The sequence below is a fragment of the Anomaloglossus baeobatrachus genome, chromosome 1 (assembly GCF_048569485.1).
Source record: "Anomaloglossus baeobatrachus isolate aAnoBae1 chromosome 1, aAnoBae1.hap1, whole genome shotgun sequence".
NCBI lineage: Eukaryota > Metazoa > Chordata > Amphibia > Anura > Aromobatidae > Anomaloglossus > Anomaloglossus baeobatrachus.
In genome coordinates this window covers 933,605,918-933,621,525 of record NC_134353.1, presented here as the reverse complement: position 1 = coordinate 933,621,525, position 15,608 = coordinate 933,605,918, and the positions used below count along the sequence as shown (strand labels likewise).

The window sequence follows — 15,608 nt, the reverse complement described above, 5'->3', positions numbered from 1 at the left end:
GTTTTTCTGCAGAACGCCGTATTGTGCCGCAGAGCAAAAATCCGGATGTGTGAAAGTACCTTAAAGCTTTCCTTCAGACCACAGATTTTACCCATCAACTATGGTTGTGAAGTTTATACACATCTGACAGACAAGTCAATGCAGTATTTTATTAACATACAAAAGTGCTTTAAAACAGTTACATACTGGGGGTTATACATTAGTGATACTGGTTACAGTTAAGCTGGATTTGTGAAGACAAAAATAAAGACCAAGAGCAAGACAAGGGTCAATGACCGCCAACCCCCTTCACATCTTCCATGGTCTGTTGCCAGATACTGGCCCTCTGATTAAGCGGGAAAGCAAGGAGATGGAAAACAAATGACAAGTCAGTGATGTTTGACAGTTCAGGTGGGTTTTTTTACTTTTTGTCTGAGCCTCCATCATCAATTTCTTCCTCCTTATCTTGGCTACCAGCCAGTTCTGGAGTGAAGTGACCTACCAGCCAATTTAGTGGAGTGTTATTTATAAAGTAGGTTATCATCTCATCCATACCATCCTTTATTTGTGTAATCTTGTCCTTAGTGGCGGTTAAGAGGCTGTCAGACATGTCTCTGAAGGAAGAGGCAGAGTGGAAGTTTTGATAGATATCTGCAGCCATGGCACTAATACTTTGAGCCTTGTTCTGAAGGTTTTGCTGAAGACCTTGGACACTGGAGACCAGAGACAGACATGTGCTTTGCAGGTGATTAGCAAGATGCCGGGCAATAGCCAGTGTGCGGGATTCAATTTCCTGTAAGGAGAAGAAATGTTATGTTTCCAGTACACAGATGATGCCTGGCATAAGACTCAAGGGAGTGTCATTACCTCTGCACCCTCAGTTTCCCCACCAGCATCTTCTCTGGAGCCTTTTGTCCACTCCACCCACTTGTTGTATATGTTCTCCTGAGCATCATGGATCTTCTGATTTGCATTATTTATGTTCTTTCTTGCATATTCAATCTGAAAAGTTGTATATAAGCAGGTGAGATTATATGCACTACATTTGGCTTATTCAGGTACCCTGAAATATCCTCAATATCAGAGCCAGAACCAAGACTATTATGCTTGTCAGGCAAGTGTTTGTCAAATTTCAGAAATAAATAGCACTCATGAAAATAAGCAATGTTGTAATATCTTAGGCCATGGGTGGGCAATTAGTTTTCCCATGGGGCCACATGAGAAATTGGGATTGTTTGAGGGTCAGACTAATGATTAACTCGGAGAAAAAAAAAAAAAAAAACCCAGTATAATACAGGTGTATATAGGGGTGAAGTAATATACTACACCCCTATATATACACACACGTATTATACTACACCCCTATAAAACTACACCACTACACCTGCCCCCCATATACCACACCTGTAAAACTACATTCTCATATCCTACACCCCAAATATTTGTCAGTTACCCCCCCTTACCCCCCATTGTCCCCACAGGTTACTAATAACCACTCACCTCTTTTTGTCCCCTCAGGCACCTCCGTACGAGCCCCCCGCTGAGCAGCTTCTTTCACATGCCCAGGCTGCACCGATGCTGTACTCGTAGGAGCCGCTGCTTCTCTCCGTACAGGCCCCGCCGCTTCAGCTTCTTCTCATGCCGGGTGGGAACTTTTCAACTGACACGCACGCCGTACTGATGATATCAGGGCGCGTGCGTGTCATAGAAAAGTGTCGGGCAGGGTACAGAGGAGAGATCCCTGCGTTCCGCTCTTACACTGTAGCGCTGCAGGATCTGTCCTGTTCCCTGCCCAGCACGCAGCGTGTGATGAGGGCAATCTGACCACAGGCCTCCCGGAGCTCTGGACAACAGGTCAGATTGCCCTCATCACTGACCGGCAAGCAAGGACGCCCTGAACCATTATGTTAGATATAGCCATGATTGGATGATACACCACAATTTAGATACCACAGGATCATTTTAAAACATTCAATTGGCCCTTATGCCAAGATCTGTTGATTCAAGTGTACTTGTAGGACAAGTACATTAAACCATTTGTAGACCTTTAATCTGAGTCATTTGATTGGCTCTAGGTTGTACCAGAAAAGGTCACCTTGTGGCTGATGGGCTACCATGAATAGGTTAGTGTACCAAGTACACAAATTTTATGATTCTATTCCATGTAGCAGCAATGGAGCCTAACCTTAATGTAGATGATTTTTCAGTACATTTGAATTACATGTACTAACCAGGTCAATGGTGTTCTGGAGCTGAGCAATGGCTTCCTGACTCCTGCATTTGGCATCCTTCACCCTGGTCAGGGCCTGTTGATAAGCACACCTGTGGGCCTTAGTAGAGAGGGATCCCAGGCGCACGTAGTAGCCAGGCTTATCTTGGGACATCTCAATGCCTTGTGTTTCAGCTGTGTCTTTTGCTATAAAGAAATTTGTAATGCCCATATATTAACAGCTTAGCTGGATACATTAGCTGGATGAACAAAATGCAGAAACATTAACAAGATTGTGATTACAAAGATTGAGGGGGGGGGGGGATGACAAACCAAAGCACCCCTTCAAAAGATTAATATGGTGAGAGAAGCTGCATGAAGCTGAGGCAGCCTCCTGTGATATCTCATTGCATTTCTGGTGATGTCTAAAATGTGATATTAGCCAAATCTAGGGCATTTTAGTTAGGAAGTTGGTTAAATTGGCATTCAGTGCCAGACCAGCCTTTCAAAGGTCACAAGAAATAAAACTTTGTGCCCGTTTATAAAAATGGAAATTACCCTTTAGTCAGGCTAGTTTTTTTGGACTGAAACCAACAAATCTCACGTACCCTGTCCACAAAGGTAGGCAAGTTTCCCAGGCTGGGTCACCATTGGCTTGCTAGGTTTCGCTTACCTAGCTCTTCATCTGTTTGTGGCAGGTATTGTTCCAGAAGACATTCAGACCTAGTTAGTGCAGAGTCCACACGGTCGCTTATGATCTGCACTACACGGCTTCCCAGAACAGTATTAATGCTGCCATTTACAACAGCCTTAGACATCTCCACACTCTCCTGCACAGCTCCCTTGGTTTTATCCACTACTCCTGTGATACTATGGATAACAGCATCTCTGGCACCAACAACTGCTTCTGAGGCATTAGCCACAACCTAAAATGTACAAGATGACACCTCTAATATGACAGTAGGTAAAGTTTAAGGGGGGGGGGGGTGTTGTCCACTAAGACTGCCCCTTTGCCCCTGTAAAAATAAGCCTATACCCCATTGGTGAAGTTGCAGAGATGTCAAAAGCCACATTCCCAGGGCCATGACATGCGGGACCCGCGACCAATAAGCACCCAGTGTCTGCCCAACTGGACATTTCAGCAGGATGTGAGTGTTGTGCTGACTTCCTGCTCAAAAATGTCCAAAGGTGGGGAGAAGGACGCCAGTGGAGATTGGTAATGGGGCAAGTGGGTCATCATGTGGAGCCTGGAGAAGAGTATAGGCACATTTATTTATGTGAGCAAACAAGGGGACTGAGATGGGGGTTGTTTAAGTAGTGGACACCTTTAAGGCTCTACATGACTTCAGTAGCTTACCTTTTCAGAAGACCGATACAGAATAGGCAACCTTTCTTCAATTTTATCAAGTCCAACGCAGGCAATATTGTTTGCCAGAGCAACTGGGAAGGGAGAGGGGAAAAGAAAAAAAGTTACATCTACATATTGATGCCAGCAGAGTTCTGGCAAATACTGGCAAGGTGCTATGCATACTTCTGATGCTAGGAGAGAATGGACTGTAGGTTACAAGATACAGCCCTTCCATGATACAGGCCTTGTTTAGGTTTCTAGTGTAAAGAATAAAGGTGAGTGAATCAGGCAAATTTAGAATTTGTGTGGCATCTCCTGGGAAATATGTCGAGAAGATATTCTATTTGAATTTAGGCGACGTGCACATGCTGAATCTGGGTGGTGACCAAAAAAAAAAAAAAAATGAAGCCTGTGATTACAAAATGCAGACTGGGGCTCAAAAATAGAAATAAAAATTATGAGTATGCAATACTTACCAAGTCACTGGTGTGGCTGTAACTGCTCCCGTGGCCTCATTCACTTCTGGGGCTACTCATTACCTTCATTTACATATGCACCGCTTCCCCTGCCCACTGGTGTGGTTGCAGTCAGACACCCCCCCCCCCTCCCACCCCAGTACCAGCTGCCCAGGATTGCTGGTACTTTACCTGGCTCTTGCTGATTGCCCTGAGATTGCAGTTTAAGGGGGGGTTTCGGGGGTGATGTCAGCTCACAGCTGCCACCAAGACTTAAATTAGTAATAGGAGGCAGCTGAGACCTCACTCCCACATTACTAATCTTTAAGTGAGAAGAAATAAAAACTAAAAGGACTTTGGGTGGTTAACTTTACCTCAGGTGACTTCAGTGATCTCACTCGAGTTAATTGAGGTCCCCGGAGGTCAGGTTACCTGTGGTCACAGGTGGAAGGCAGTGGGAACCTCCAGCTGTGGCTAACCAGAGTGATGTCACAGCTGATCGCGTGGCTCAGTCTGCCTAAAACTCAGTAGGCAGTCATGTTCCATGACTGCACACCAACTTCATTAAAATGCCCCTCCCCACCTCCAGTGTTTTTCCTGTCCCTTCAGGAGAGTTGCATGACAGGTGCTCCTAGCATGGTGCAAATTTATCCTTTGAAATTTAATCAGATTAAAGGATTACAGGCTCAGGGGTCTCAGCCTTCTTGTCAAGCTACCAAGGGCCCAGGGCCGCCACTAGGAGTTTCAGGGCCCCATACTGGCAAAGTTTTTGGGCCCCCTTGGGACTCCGCCCAGGCTCCACCCCCAGCCCCGCCTCCACCACTCAAACTTCCTAGTCTCACTGCTACTCTTGCAAAAACACATATGTACAGCAATATATAGATATATATCTAAGCCCGCCCACAGACAGCACACTATGCAGGACACATCTTACACATAACAGAGCCCATCACAAATGATTCACATACTCACCTGCCCTTGATGCAATTCAGCGTCCTCCCACGCATCTAGCTGAGGTAAGGCAGGGGTTGGGAGGCCCCCCCTGAGTCTGAGATCACCTGAACCTGGCTGGGATCAGCGCCCCTACCCCGGGCTGAGAGCAGTGGGCCCCCCCGGTCTGAGATGAGCGGGCCACCTCACATGTGTCGCCCTGGGCAAGCCAGGGGACACAGGTCACACACCACCACACCCTACATCCCAGGTAGGAACACCTAAGCTAACCAAAAATCCTTGTTGCCTTCCTCCAGAGGCTGATGATTCACACCAGGGGGTGGGCCAGGCGGTTGGCTCCGCCCACCGAGGAGATCACAGCTCTGGAGGCAGGAAGTACCAGGCAGATTAGCCCAGGCAGGGCAGGAGTGAAGTCTAGCTGAGGGCTAGAAAGGAGTAAACAACGAAGTGAAAGTGAAGGAAGAAAAGTAGTAAAGGAGGAAAGCAAGAGTGGTGACAGAAAAGCCTGAAGTAGTCCAGCTGTGTGCAGGACAGGTCAGCAAGGTCAGCAACGGCGGTGACTGTCTGGAGGGGGACCGTGTGGAAGTTCCTGGAAGGACCCCGTAGGCTGTGTGCCCGGAGGTCTGGAGCAGTGTTCCGAAGGACAGTCAGCACCAGGGCAGGGGCTTCTCGGACCCCGGCAAGGCTTGGAGTCGCCATAATTTGCCGAATCCGTCAGTGAAGGAGACGTAGATCCCCCCAACAACCAAGTCCCGATTGAAGGCAACAGCCCAACCTGTACACCAGAGACACCGCCACCGCCAGGGCACCAGTTTCTGAGGGCCAGCGCCTGCGGGCAAAGAGTAGAGCTCCTCCGGCCCAGCTTGAAGCCGGGGAGCGGGTTACCGGTGGGGACCCATCGCAACCAACGAGTACACAAAGGTGCAAGGAAGAGGGACATCACCGTCACCTACTGGGAGAGCAATTGCAGCCGTCCGTGGGACCGTCTTACCAGCCGTTTGGTTTACCGTAAAAACTGTGTCAACGTCTCAGGCTGAGTGAGTACCACAGTGCCGCAAGGCACAGCGCTGCCCCCGCGTCCACCAGGCCCTGCACCTCCCAAGCCATCACCGGGCCCCGGGATCACCAACCCCTACCCACGGAGGGGCAACACAACACCTGGCTGCTCCGCATCACCATCCCCGGGATCCCCGTATTGAGCAGCGGTGGTGAAATCACCACAACCGTGGGTGGCGTCACGGACAATAAACAATCCCCACACCCAACAACCCCCTTTCACTCACGGGCGAGGAGCGCCGCTCGAGAAACCCCCGGGATCCGGCCCACCGCTCGAGCCACCACTGAGCAGCAGCCGCCGTACCCGAGCAGAAGGGGTGAGCGCGGTGCGCTGACACCCTCCTCCCTGCCCGCGACACACACACCCTGGCGAATGTCTTCAGCTCACAGCTCTTACCTGTCCCGCTGGCTGCCGTGTCCTCGCCACCTCTGCCGCAGTTACTTGCAGGAGGGTAATGAGGTCGCAGAGTGATGACCTCACCACACTGCTGCAAGGTCCAGCAATGATGTGCCGGCACCCTGCTCCAATGACTGCCTCCACTCCATCAGATGGCTAATTTGCATTCCCCGCCCTGTCACATGCAAATAGTGATTATAGTCATAAGGAGGTGAAACGACAGCCGGGCAACAGTGACTGGGGCCTGGTGAAGGAGGGGCCCGTCCTGCCGGGGGCTTAATAAAGATAAGCATTAACCCTGGGCCTGTCCGGGCCCCCTACACCAGGCACAGTAGTAATGCACAAAGGAATTGCCTTCTGGAGAAATAATTGGATTTAGCGCAATAGGACAATTGTAGAACCACAGACCTTTTTATAGTAGCTCAGGATCCCACCCTTCACATTAAATGGGTCCCGGCAAAGAAAAAGTCTTAGGCTATGTGCGCACGTTGCGTCGGAGTACCTGCAGTTTATTCTGCACGTTTTCCTTCCCTTGGTTTTTGACCAAATGGCTTTTGGCCATTTTTTAGCACTAAAAACGCATGCGTATTTACTGCGTTTTTAGTGCGTTTTCAGCGCTTTTTACCTGCGTTTCTGCAGATGCGTTTTGTAGATCAAGACACTGAGAAATAAAGTTGGAATAGTCAAAAATAATGAAAAAAGAGCAAAAAAGGATAAAATTAACTTTTATTAAAAATATATGAAACATTATCAATTTTAATGAATAGCGGTTATGCACATTTTAAACAGAAAAATAGGTAAAGTTTAATATTTTTTATCATTTAAATTTTCGGTTTTTGTGTGTGTAAAGGGACATTATAACCCTTTAATTTTATGCCAGAAAAGCATGCGTTTTTGAAGCCAAAAACGCAGTAGAAAAGCAGGGAAAAAGCATGAAAAACGCAGGAAAGCTGATTTTGGTTGCGTTTTGCCATTTCTCATTGACTCCAATGTTAAGGAAACTCTGCAGAAATGGCAAAAACAACTGACATGCTGCTTCTTTTTCAGCATGGTTTTTGACCACAAATATGCAAATTAAACGCTGCAGAAAAAAAAAAGCAAAGTGCAGACAGGATTTCTCCTTTTCCCATTGACTTTGCTGGTAAACAAAAACGCATGCGTTTTAGCGCAAAAGCGCTGCTGCTAACGCTGCAGAAACGCGGGAAAAAATGCAACGTGCGAACATAGCCTTACCATGATAAACTTGGTACAAAAAAAAAAATATAAGCTGAGGCTTCCGCTTTGTTATCACAATTTGACTTACACCAAATGCAGCCTTTTATATTGCTTGATCAATATGCATTTTAATATCCTAATCTATGCCCTGTCAGGAACAAAGATACTGACGGGATGCAGAGCATCTCTTTAAGACTCCCCTGATGAGTAATTATAATGAAACGCATTAGGGGGATGCATATTGATCAAGCAAGATAAAGGCTGCATTTGGTATTTATCTATCAAATTGTGATAACCAAGAGGACGCCTCATCTGGTGGCAGAGAGCTCCATAGTCTACCTCATGCTCATAAGAAAATCAAGGGTCTCCCTGCTCTCAAATGAAGAATCACTCTGGGATTAAAAGAGACCCTCGTTCCTCTAGATGTTCTCTGGTCACCATTGAAGGCTGTGTAGTATGTCTACACTAGTGACAATTATACACTAATGGAGTATAGTCCATTCCTAGTTAGGCAGTCTGCCCCAGGTGGTAGAGGGTTTTTTTTTTTTATACCAGCTCAGGATAGGACTAGGTTACTGTATGGCAGGTCCATCATTACCCAAGGCACAGTCTTTGGACTTCTGGGGCCAGAATGTGACCTCTGGTGGAACAGGCTTGGCAATTTCTGGGTGTTCTGGATCCTAAAACAGGCATGTTACTTCTCAATGAGAAACCTTATGTATGCACTGCATACAGTTTCAGATTGATCATACTATCCAGATTTCTGGAGTTTACAAATTGGTTACTATATCTAACCAAGTTCTTGCCTGGGACTTGGGTCCTAAAAAGGAGTTGTCCAGTAAACACTATTTTTCTCAGAAATCTTATGTTCCTTTCCACATGTTATTTTAACACTATTACCTTTTATTGTGCTCTAGCAGCACATCCTCATTGCTGGCTCCAGCTATGATGGGGTTAATATCTCTGACTTCCTGGGTTCAGTTCCTACAACTTCCATGATCCTTTGCAGTGGTCTGTAGGACTGCATCTATCACACCCACTCAGCACTCCACCCAAACTCCTCCCTGCCATCTTCCCTGTCTCTGCATGTAAGGCCTAAGCCACACGGCGAGAAAAACAGTGCGAGTGGAGTGCGATAAAACATCGCATTCCCCTTGGACCAATTCTAGCCTGTGTGTCGGCACACATGAGCTATTATTTTCTCAGCCCTAATCGGACCGAGAAAACAAAATCGTAGCATGCTGCGATTGTAAGCTGAGACTCTCTCTCGCACCCATTCAAGTGAATGGGGCGAGAGAAAAAAAAATATCGCACTGCACTCGCGGTACACCGGTGTACTGCCAGTGCAGTGCGAGAATGGCAATAGCCAGCTACGCAGGAGAGAGGGAGAGAAATCCCTCCCACCCCTCCTGAGTGCCGGCCCGCCCTCCGCAGCTGAGGTCTGCACGCACGAACGGACCTCCGTTGCAAGGACACAGGCATGACACTCGGCTCTGCTGTACTGCCAGCACGAGCCGAGTCTCATGCAAGGGGATCGCAGTAGTGCCCGTGTGGCCCCAGCCTTATCGAAGCACTGAGAGAAATCACATCAATGACAGCAGCAGCAGCTCCATCTCTGCATAGCCAGGGGGAAGAACACACTGCTCTGCAGATGCACACTGCGCTCTGCGATAAAATACTCACCTGACATGATGATGCCTCTCCCTCTCCTGGTGCTGACCCCTGCACACAGCTGCAGGATGGTAAGTAAACCTTCCCCCCTTCTCATGCTGGGCTGTGACATGGTGTGTCGCCTACAGCCCAGTCCCTCACGATCAGAGGCAACACGAGCTTCTGATATTACGTTAACTTTCAGAGCTTGGACGTTGACGTGACATCAGTGGATGCCAGAGGCCACAGCACCCAGGGTCATGTGATCAGCACTGAGCGTGCAGTATAGCACTACTCTGCAGGAAGTGAAAATAGACCTACAATAAGAATTTACATTGATAGTGAAAAGTTAGAAAAAGATAAAAAGGGTGAACCACCACTTTAAGGCTTCTGTACCCCCCCTGAGCCATTTGGTATTGCTCCTGTGGAATGATCTGGAAAATGGGAATTACACCTACTGGTAATTCAGTTTCCATTAGTCCCTCAGGATAACACCCTTACTTCCATTCTCTTAGTAACTCATTGGCAAAATAAACTATTTGTTGGTATAAATAGTGTATCCCTCCCTCTGCAAGTACTAGAAAAAGACACTGGAGGGTGGAGGGGGGGGGGGGGGGTCTTAAAACCTCTGATCCTTCCCCTGTATAGGTCAAGGGGATTACCTCCTGTAGTGCTGTCATGAGAGACTACTGGAAACTGAATTACCAGTAGGTGCATTTCCCATTTTTTGTATTTCATTTCAAATAAAGGAATTTTGGGGGGCTTCTTTTTGATAACAGATTACTGATGGAGGGGGTCTGAGATGCCTCACATTACTGATCTAGGGCTTAGTGGCAGCTGTGGGCTGTAATTAAGCCCCCGTTACCCCAATTGCCACCACACCAATCAGGAAGAGCCAGGTAAAGTGGCGGGATTGTAACATCTAATGAAGGCAGCAATCCTGGGCAGCTGCCGGCTGCCTTTTTTTTCTTTTTGGCTGAGGAATGGGGCACCACAAGCATGAGTCTCCTCAGCCTGAGAAACCCAGCTCCCAGCTGTCTGGCTTTATCAGGGAACTGTACACTTTTCTACCTACTTTGGTACATAAATAAAAGCAGCATGTGTTTCCTCCTATTTTGCTACACAGCCAAGATAAGCTCATGGCTGGGGCTGACAGCCGCTGTAGGCTGTGCCAAGTATAATATGGTGAGGCCCCTATGTGAAATTTTACGGTACAATATATACCTGCTCACCAGCATCTGATTGGAAGCATCAGACATGCCATCACTGTGCGCGTGTGTACATGTCTGCCTGCAACCAATCAGATGCTGGTGGGTGGGGAAAGCAGCGCATATTCAAAATAGGTAATGAGTGGCTTGGAAGTGAATGAGTGACTGTGGGAGCTTACAGCTGCACCGGTGACAAGGCAAGTATAAAGATTTGCTCCTACCCCTTTGTGCCAGATTCTGGTCCCAATAGACTATGAAAAGGCAACTGGCAAGATGCAGGGATCAATCACTGCCCACCGAGTCGGCAGGGGATTGATCTGCAAGTCCTCCCATCACTAATTAGAAACTCTGCTACAAAATGCAAAGAAACAATGCAGCTTCTGAGGTCATCACAATAATGTAATAGAAAAATAACTGCAAATATAGCCACAGTAAAAATGAAGTCTCAGACCATACTGGGGAAGGAAATGCATGCAATTTTGGTACCAAAACTGGTAAAATAATGCAGTGTGAGCATGTAGCCTTAATGTCTTGAACCCACAATGCTCCACTGTCCAGACCCTCATCTCCCCCCCTATCCTCAGATTAACACTAGACTTTGCCTGACCGCTCTGATGAGGGTCAAAAGGGTTCTGTGCAAGCGCTTAAAAGTCCAAGAAAATGCACCATAACCTTGGCTGCACTGAACCATCCTGGACATTGTAGCAGAAATCCCATTTCTGTGAAAGGCTCAGGGTTACTAGAAGCAGTGAGGATTGGAAAGTAGACTATTCCTCTGCACCATAAAAGGCTGGAAAAAAAACAAAAACACCAAACAACCCACAAGTCTGCATTCTGGAAATTACAGATTTGTATGTTTCAGTACTCCACTTCCAGATGAATTTGCTGATCTTCAGGACAAGTTGCCTTGCAACAACCCACCAAGCATTCGGTGTGCAGATTACCACAGAATTACATGTTTGACAGTGACCACCATCAAGACGCTAAACCTACTTTGAGGCTCGAGTTTCTGCAGGATTGGCATGGCGCTGGTGATGGCCACAGAAGTGATGCTCTTCACACTTTTCTCTGCGACGTCACATACAGACTTCAGGTAGGGATGGTTGTCTTTAGTGGTCACGTAGGTGGAGGACACCGTGTCATATGTAGAGCTCACAAATGGGAGGTTTAGCAACCTTACCACCACATTCTACACAAGAAAAAAAAAAAAACAACAAATCACTTGTACAGTCTGGTAATTCCATTCAAAATAAATTACATTAAAATTAATTCTTCCATGAACTAGACTAAATCCCCAGGGTCAGACTAATCAGTTTAGTCTCCATTTTACAACATGGCATGCTGCAATGATCACTGGATCCTAAAGATGCACCCAGGAAAAGGGATTTCTTCTATAGCAATAAATGCTTACCAATAACAATCTTACCCAATTTCCATTGCCGCATCCATCCCCTCAAGAATAAAACCTCTAATTATGCTGGATCACAGGAGTGCGGGACCTGGAGGCCACTAAGGCTACTTTCACACATCCGGTTTTTGCTCTGCGGCACAATACGGCACTCTGCAGAAAAACCGCAACCGGTTTTTTTGCCGCCGGTTGCGGGTTTTTTTGCATAGACTTACATTAGTGCCGTATGGGCTTGCGTTCAGTCCGGTTTTTGCCGCATGCGGCAGATTTAGCTGATGCCGCGGCCGGATGACCGCATTGCGCCGCATCCGGCCGCTGTGGCGCATTTTCAATGCATGCCTATGGACGCCGGATGCGGAAAAAAAACGCATCTGGCCGCCGCATGCGGTTTCTTCCACTGCGCATGCTCAGTAGCGTGCCGCAACCGGAAAAAAACGGACCGGCCGCATGTAAAAACTTATGCAAAGGATGCGGTGTTTTCGTTGCATAGGTTTCACAGCCGGATTGAGCCGCAGTGCTCAAACCGGATGTGTGAAAGTAGCCTTAGGCTGCTTTCACACTACTTTTTTTAACATGCGTCCTGAAATTATTTTTTTTCCCCCCGCAAAAACGGATCCAGTGCAAATACGTTTTCACTTCAGTGCATTTGCAATGGACTCACGTCCACATGCGTTTGCGTGCGTTATAGTGAGGATCCAGCAACTTGCAGATTAAACTTTTTTCAAAAACGCTACTTGTAGCGTTTTTGAGCTGTGTCCAAATACTGCAAATCGCTGGATCCTGACTAAACAGCACGCAAACACATGTGAACGCTGGCATGCTGATACAGGATCCTGCTTGCTCTACTGAGCATGCCCAGAAGCCAGCCTGGCGTGATCAGTCCCTCTCTCCCACTCCTGAGAGCGGTGGACGCTCGTAACCAAGATAAATATCGGGTAACCAAGCAAAGCGCTTCTTAGTTACCCGATGTTTACCTTGGTTACAGCTTACTGCAGTTGTCATATGCCGGCTCCCAGTCCATCACATTCAGTTCCCCTCACTCCCGATCACATGACTTCAATGCCCACCCATAAACTTCAAGTGACAGGATCCTGGAAAATAACATGCGTTTCTTTGCAAAAACAGGATCTGCTTTCGCAGCAAAAAAACGTTTATGAGGCATGTTAGAAAAACAGTGTGAAAGCAGTGTAAAGCAGACCCCTGGAGGCTGCAGCTAGTTTTACCCCTGCTGGTAATCAAAAATATGGCAAAACCACATGCCATTCATTAAGTTATTTTACACTACCATACAATAAATCACAGATACTAGAAGGGGGGCATATATAGCAGTCTGCAGACACTGGCACACAGTGGGCAGGGGAAAAGTGAATATTCATGAAGCTTAATGAGCAGGCCAGGAGAAGTGTGACTGCAGTGTAATCTTTCAGGAAACAATATGTATAAGGCTATGTGCCCACGTGTGTGCGCTCTGCACCGCAGCGCAATGTCCGCTTCAGAGCGCAGCTGAAAAGCTCAGTTCTGAAACTTTGCCGACTGCAGAATTCATGCGCTCTGGATGCTGCCTCTCCCTATAGACAGAATGGAGACAGCATGCAAAGTGCACAAAAGTAGTGACATGTTGCTTTTTAGAATGCAGTAATTTGGCAGCATGCAAATCGCTGCGTTCTAAAACGCAACGTGGGCATGGATTATGCACAAAGATTGCATGTGTCCTGAGTCCCCTGCACAGTTACGCTGCAGTGCAGAACGCAGCGTAACTGCATGCAATACGCACACGTGGGCACACTGCTCTTAACCCCTGAGCAGCCACCTAGCCCTTACTCCAACCATTTTACAGCACAGAACATCTTGTCCCCATTTACATCTATGGGCTTTGTTGTCTTGGGTCAGGTTTCGTTTCCAGATATAACTTCTCATTCCATATTAGACAAACCCAAATGTGCATGGGTCTGCTCATCTCTATTAAACAATCAGCATGTAGGCAACTAGAGATGTGCTGTCAATCATAATACGCAGATAATTGTTCATCAGACACTTCTAATTATGTCATGAAGACCACCTTGTCTAAATGGGCCATTAGAGAAAAGTGGAGAAATCCAGACTTCAAAACCAACTAATCTGTTTACATGCCCATGCAGCTTTCAGAGACAAATCCAGAAGACCCCTCACATTAGGAGTCTGTTCCTCCATGTCTCAATAAGCCTCACTTTCATATGCAAATAAGGCTGAAGGGTTATGGTAGCCTTCATGCCTTTGCCATTCCAGCTCTATTCCTCACCCAGCACCACCTCTTGCTAGAATGAGCCTCTATGCTGGGTAACCTCAGGCAATGGAGCTCTCAATGAAGTAGTAAGAGGTGGCACAGAGCTGGAGTGACAGGTGTCAGATCCACAACTTCATTTGCACATGAATTAAAAAAAAAAAAACACTGATTTCTCAAAGACTGGCCATGTAAAGGTTGTGCTGAGCTTGATTTCTGGAATCTACATGCACATTAAGGGGATGAGAGCCTGCTGACAGATGCCTTTACATGCATCACATATGGATTAGGTCATCTCTAAAAATAAAGAATTCAGGACCCTCACTAAGGGGTTAAAGCTGATGAGCCACACTCACTGCCAGCACTGACCACAGCACAGACTGCAGGTATAGGAATACACCCATTTCCATCAGTGATCAGATCATGTACTGCTCTACAGCTCCACACAGCGCTACAGAACAGTCCTGGCCATAATCCTCACATGGAAGCACCAACACCTGGAGATCTGCACCAAACCCAACCTGAGGTGGGCACTGCCAGCAGATCCTGTGCACCTGGGGCACTACACAGCCTGGCACCATCAGGTGGCAGATACCAGAGAGCCTCCCACAGGGCATACCAGGGGCACTGAGGAGCCATCTACTGCTGCACTAATAGTGAGGGGCTCAGACCCCACAGTAAGGGGCAGACTATAAGCTCCACTACATCTGCTCCCTCCATGCCCAATATATACCAGGTTGGAAACAGCGGCTCCTGACAGCACTATCACCCATTACACAGGACGGCATAGAGGGAATTACCTGCTGCTCCATTGTCTCAGCCATGTCACTAGGGAAATACCTATAAAAAAATAAATTCAAGAAAACAAGTAAAAACCTCACTCCATCGGCACCAAAACCACCACAGGCGCCAACAACTCACACACCACACAAACTGCCAGGGAGGAATGAGCGCTCCTCGGGCGTCTGCGCACTTATAGACGGAAAACCACGCCCACCTGACTATGCGCAGTCTCCGGAGGCTTCCTGCAGTCAGCTGACTGGTGACGTCACAGTCTGCTCTCCTGACTGAGGGCGGCTGTGCGCGGCGTGCAGGGGTCACGGTACAGTTGTGTGGTGAGGCCGGTAACGGGGGCGTGTTATGTGCTGGAGGAGCCTGTACACACGGCAGTTATTGTGGGGATAGTGGGAGTGGGGTCTGGCAGGGCCGGCTCCAGGTTTTTGTGGGCCCTGGGCGAAAGAATCTCAGTGGGCCCCATCCACACATAGACATAGTATCATAGTATCATAGTTTTTAAGGTTGAAGGGAGACTCTAAGGCTATGTGCGCACTGGGAAATGGAATTTTCTTGAGAAAATTCCGCATCCTTTCAAAGATTACCGCACCTGCGGTAAAAAACCGCGGGAAACCGCACCCGAAAACCGCATGCGATTTGCCGCAACTTTACCGCGGTATTGTTCGCGGTATTGCCGC

The 15,608-nt window shown here is 47.5% G+C and overlaps 1 protein-coding gene across 1 annotated transcript; it reads right to left on the bottom strand.

Annotated features, from left to right (window-relative positions):
* Nucleotides 1–228: 228 nt before the first annotated feature.
* On the bottom strand, nt 229–14,960 carry LOC142257529 (perilipin-2-like). The gene is made up of 7 exons (XM_075329705.1): nt 14,937–14,960; nt 11,462–11,657; nt 3,546–3,628; nt 2,862–3,114; nt 2,211–2,395; nt 847–981; nt 229–772 (listed from the first exon to the last, which is right to left on the bottom strand). Exons 1-7 carry the CDS (start codon nt 14,958–14,960, stop codon nt 401–403), a joined length of 1,248 nt encoding a protein of 415 aa, XP_075185820.1. The 3' UTR covers nt 229–400.
* Nucleotides 14,961–15,608: the final 648 nt, after the last annotated feature.

Excerpts from the sequence above, each read along its gene's own strand:
- LOC142257529 (XM_075329705.1), bottom strand. The coding sequence starts at position 14,960 with ATGGCTGAGACAATGGAGCAGCAG. Across the intron at positions 3,629-11,461 it reads GCAGAAACTCGAGCCTCAAA|TTGCTCTGGCAAACAATATT; the intron begins GTAGGTTTAGCG and ends CTCCCTTCCCAG. Across the intron at positions 2,396-2,861 it reads ACAAACAGATGAAGAGCTAG|CAAAAGACACAGCTGAAACA; the intron begins GTAAGCGAAACC and ends ATTTCTTTATAG.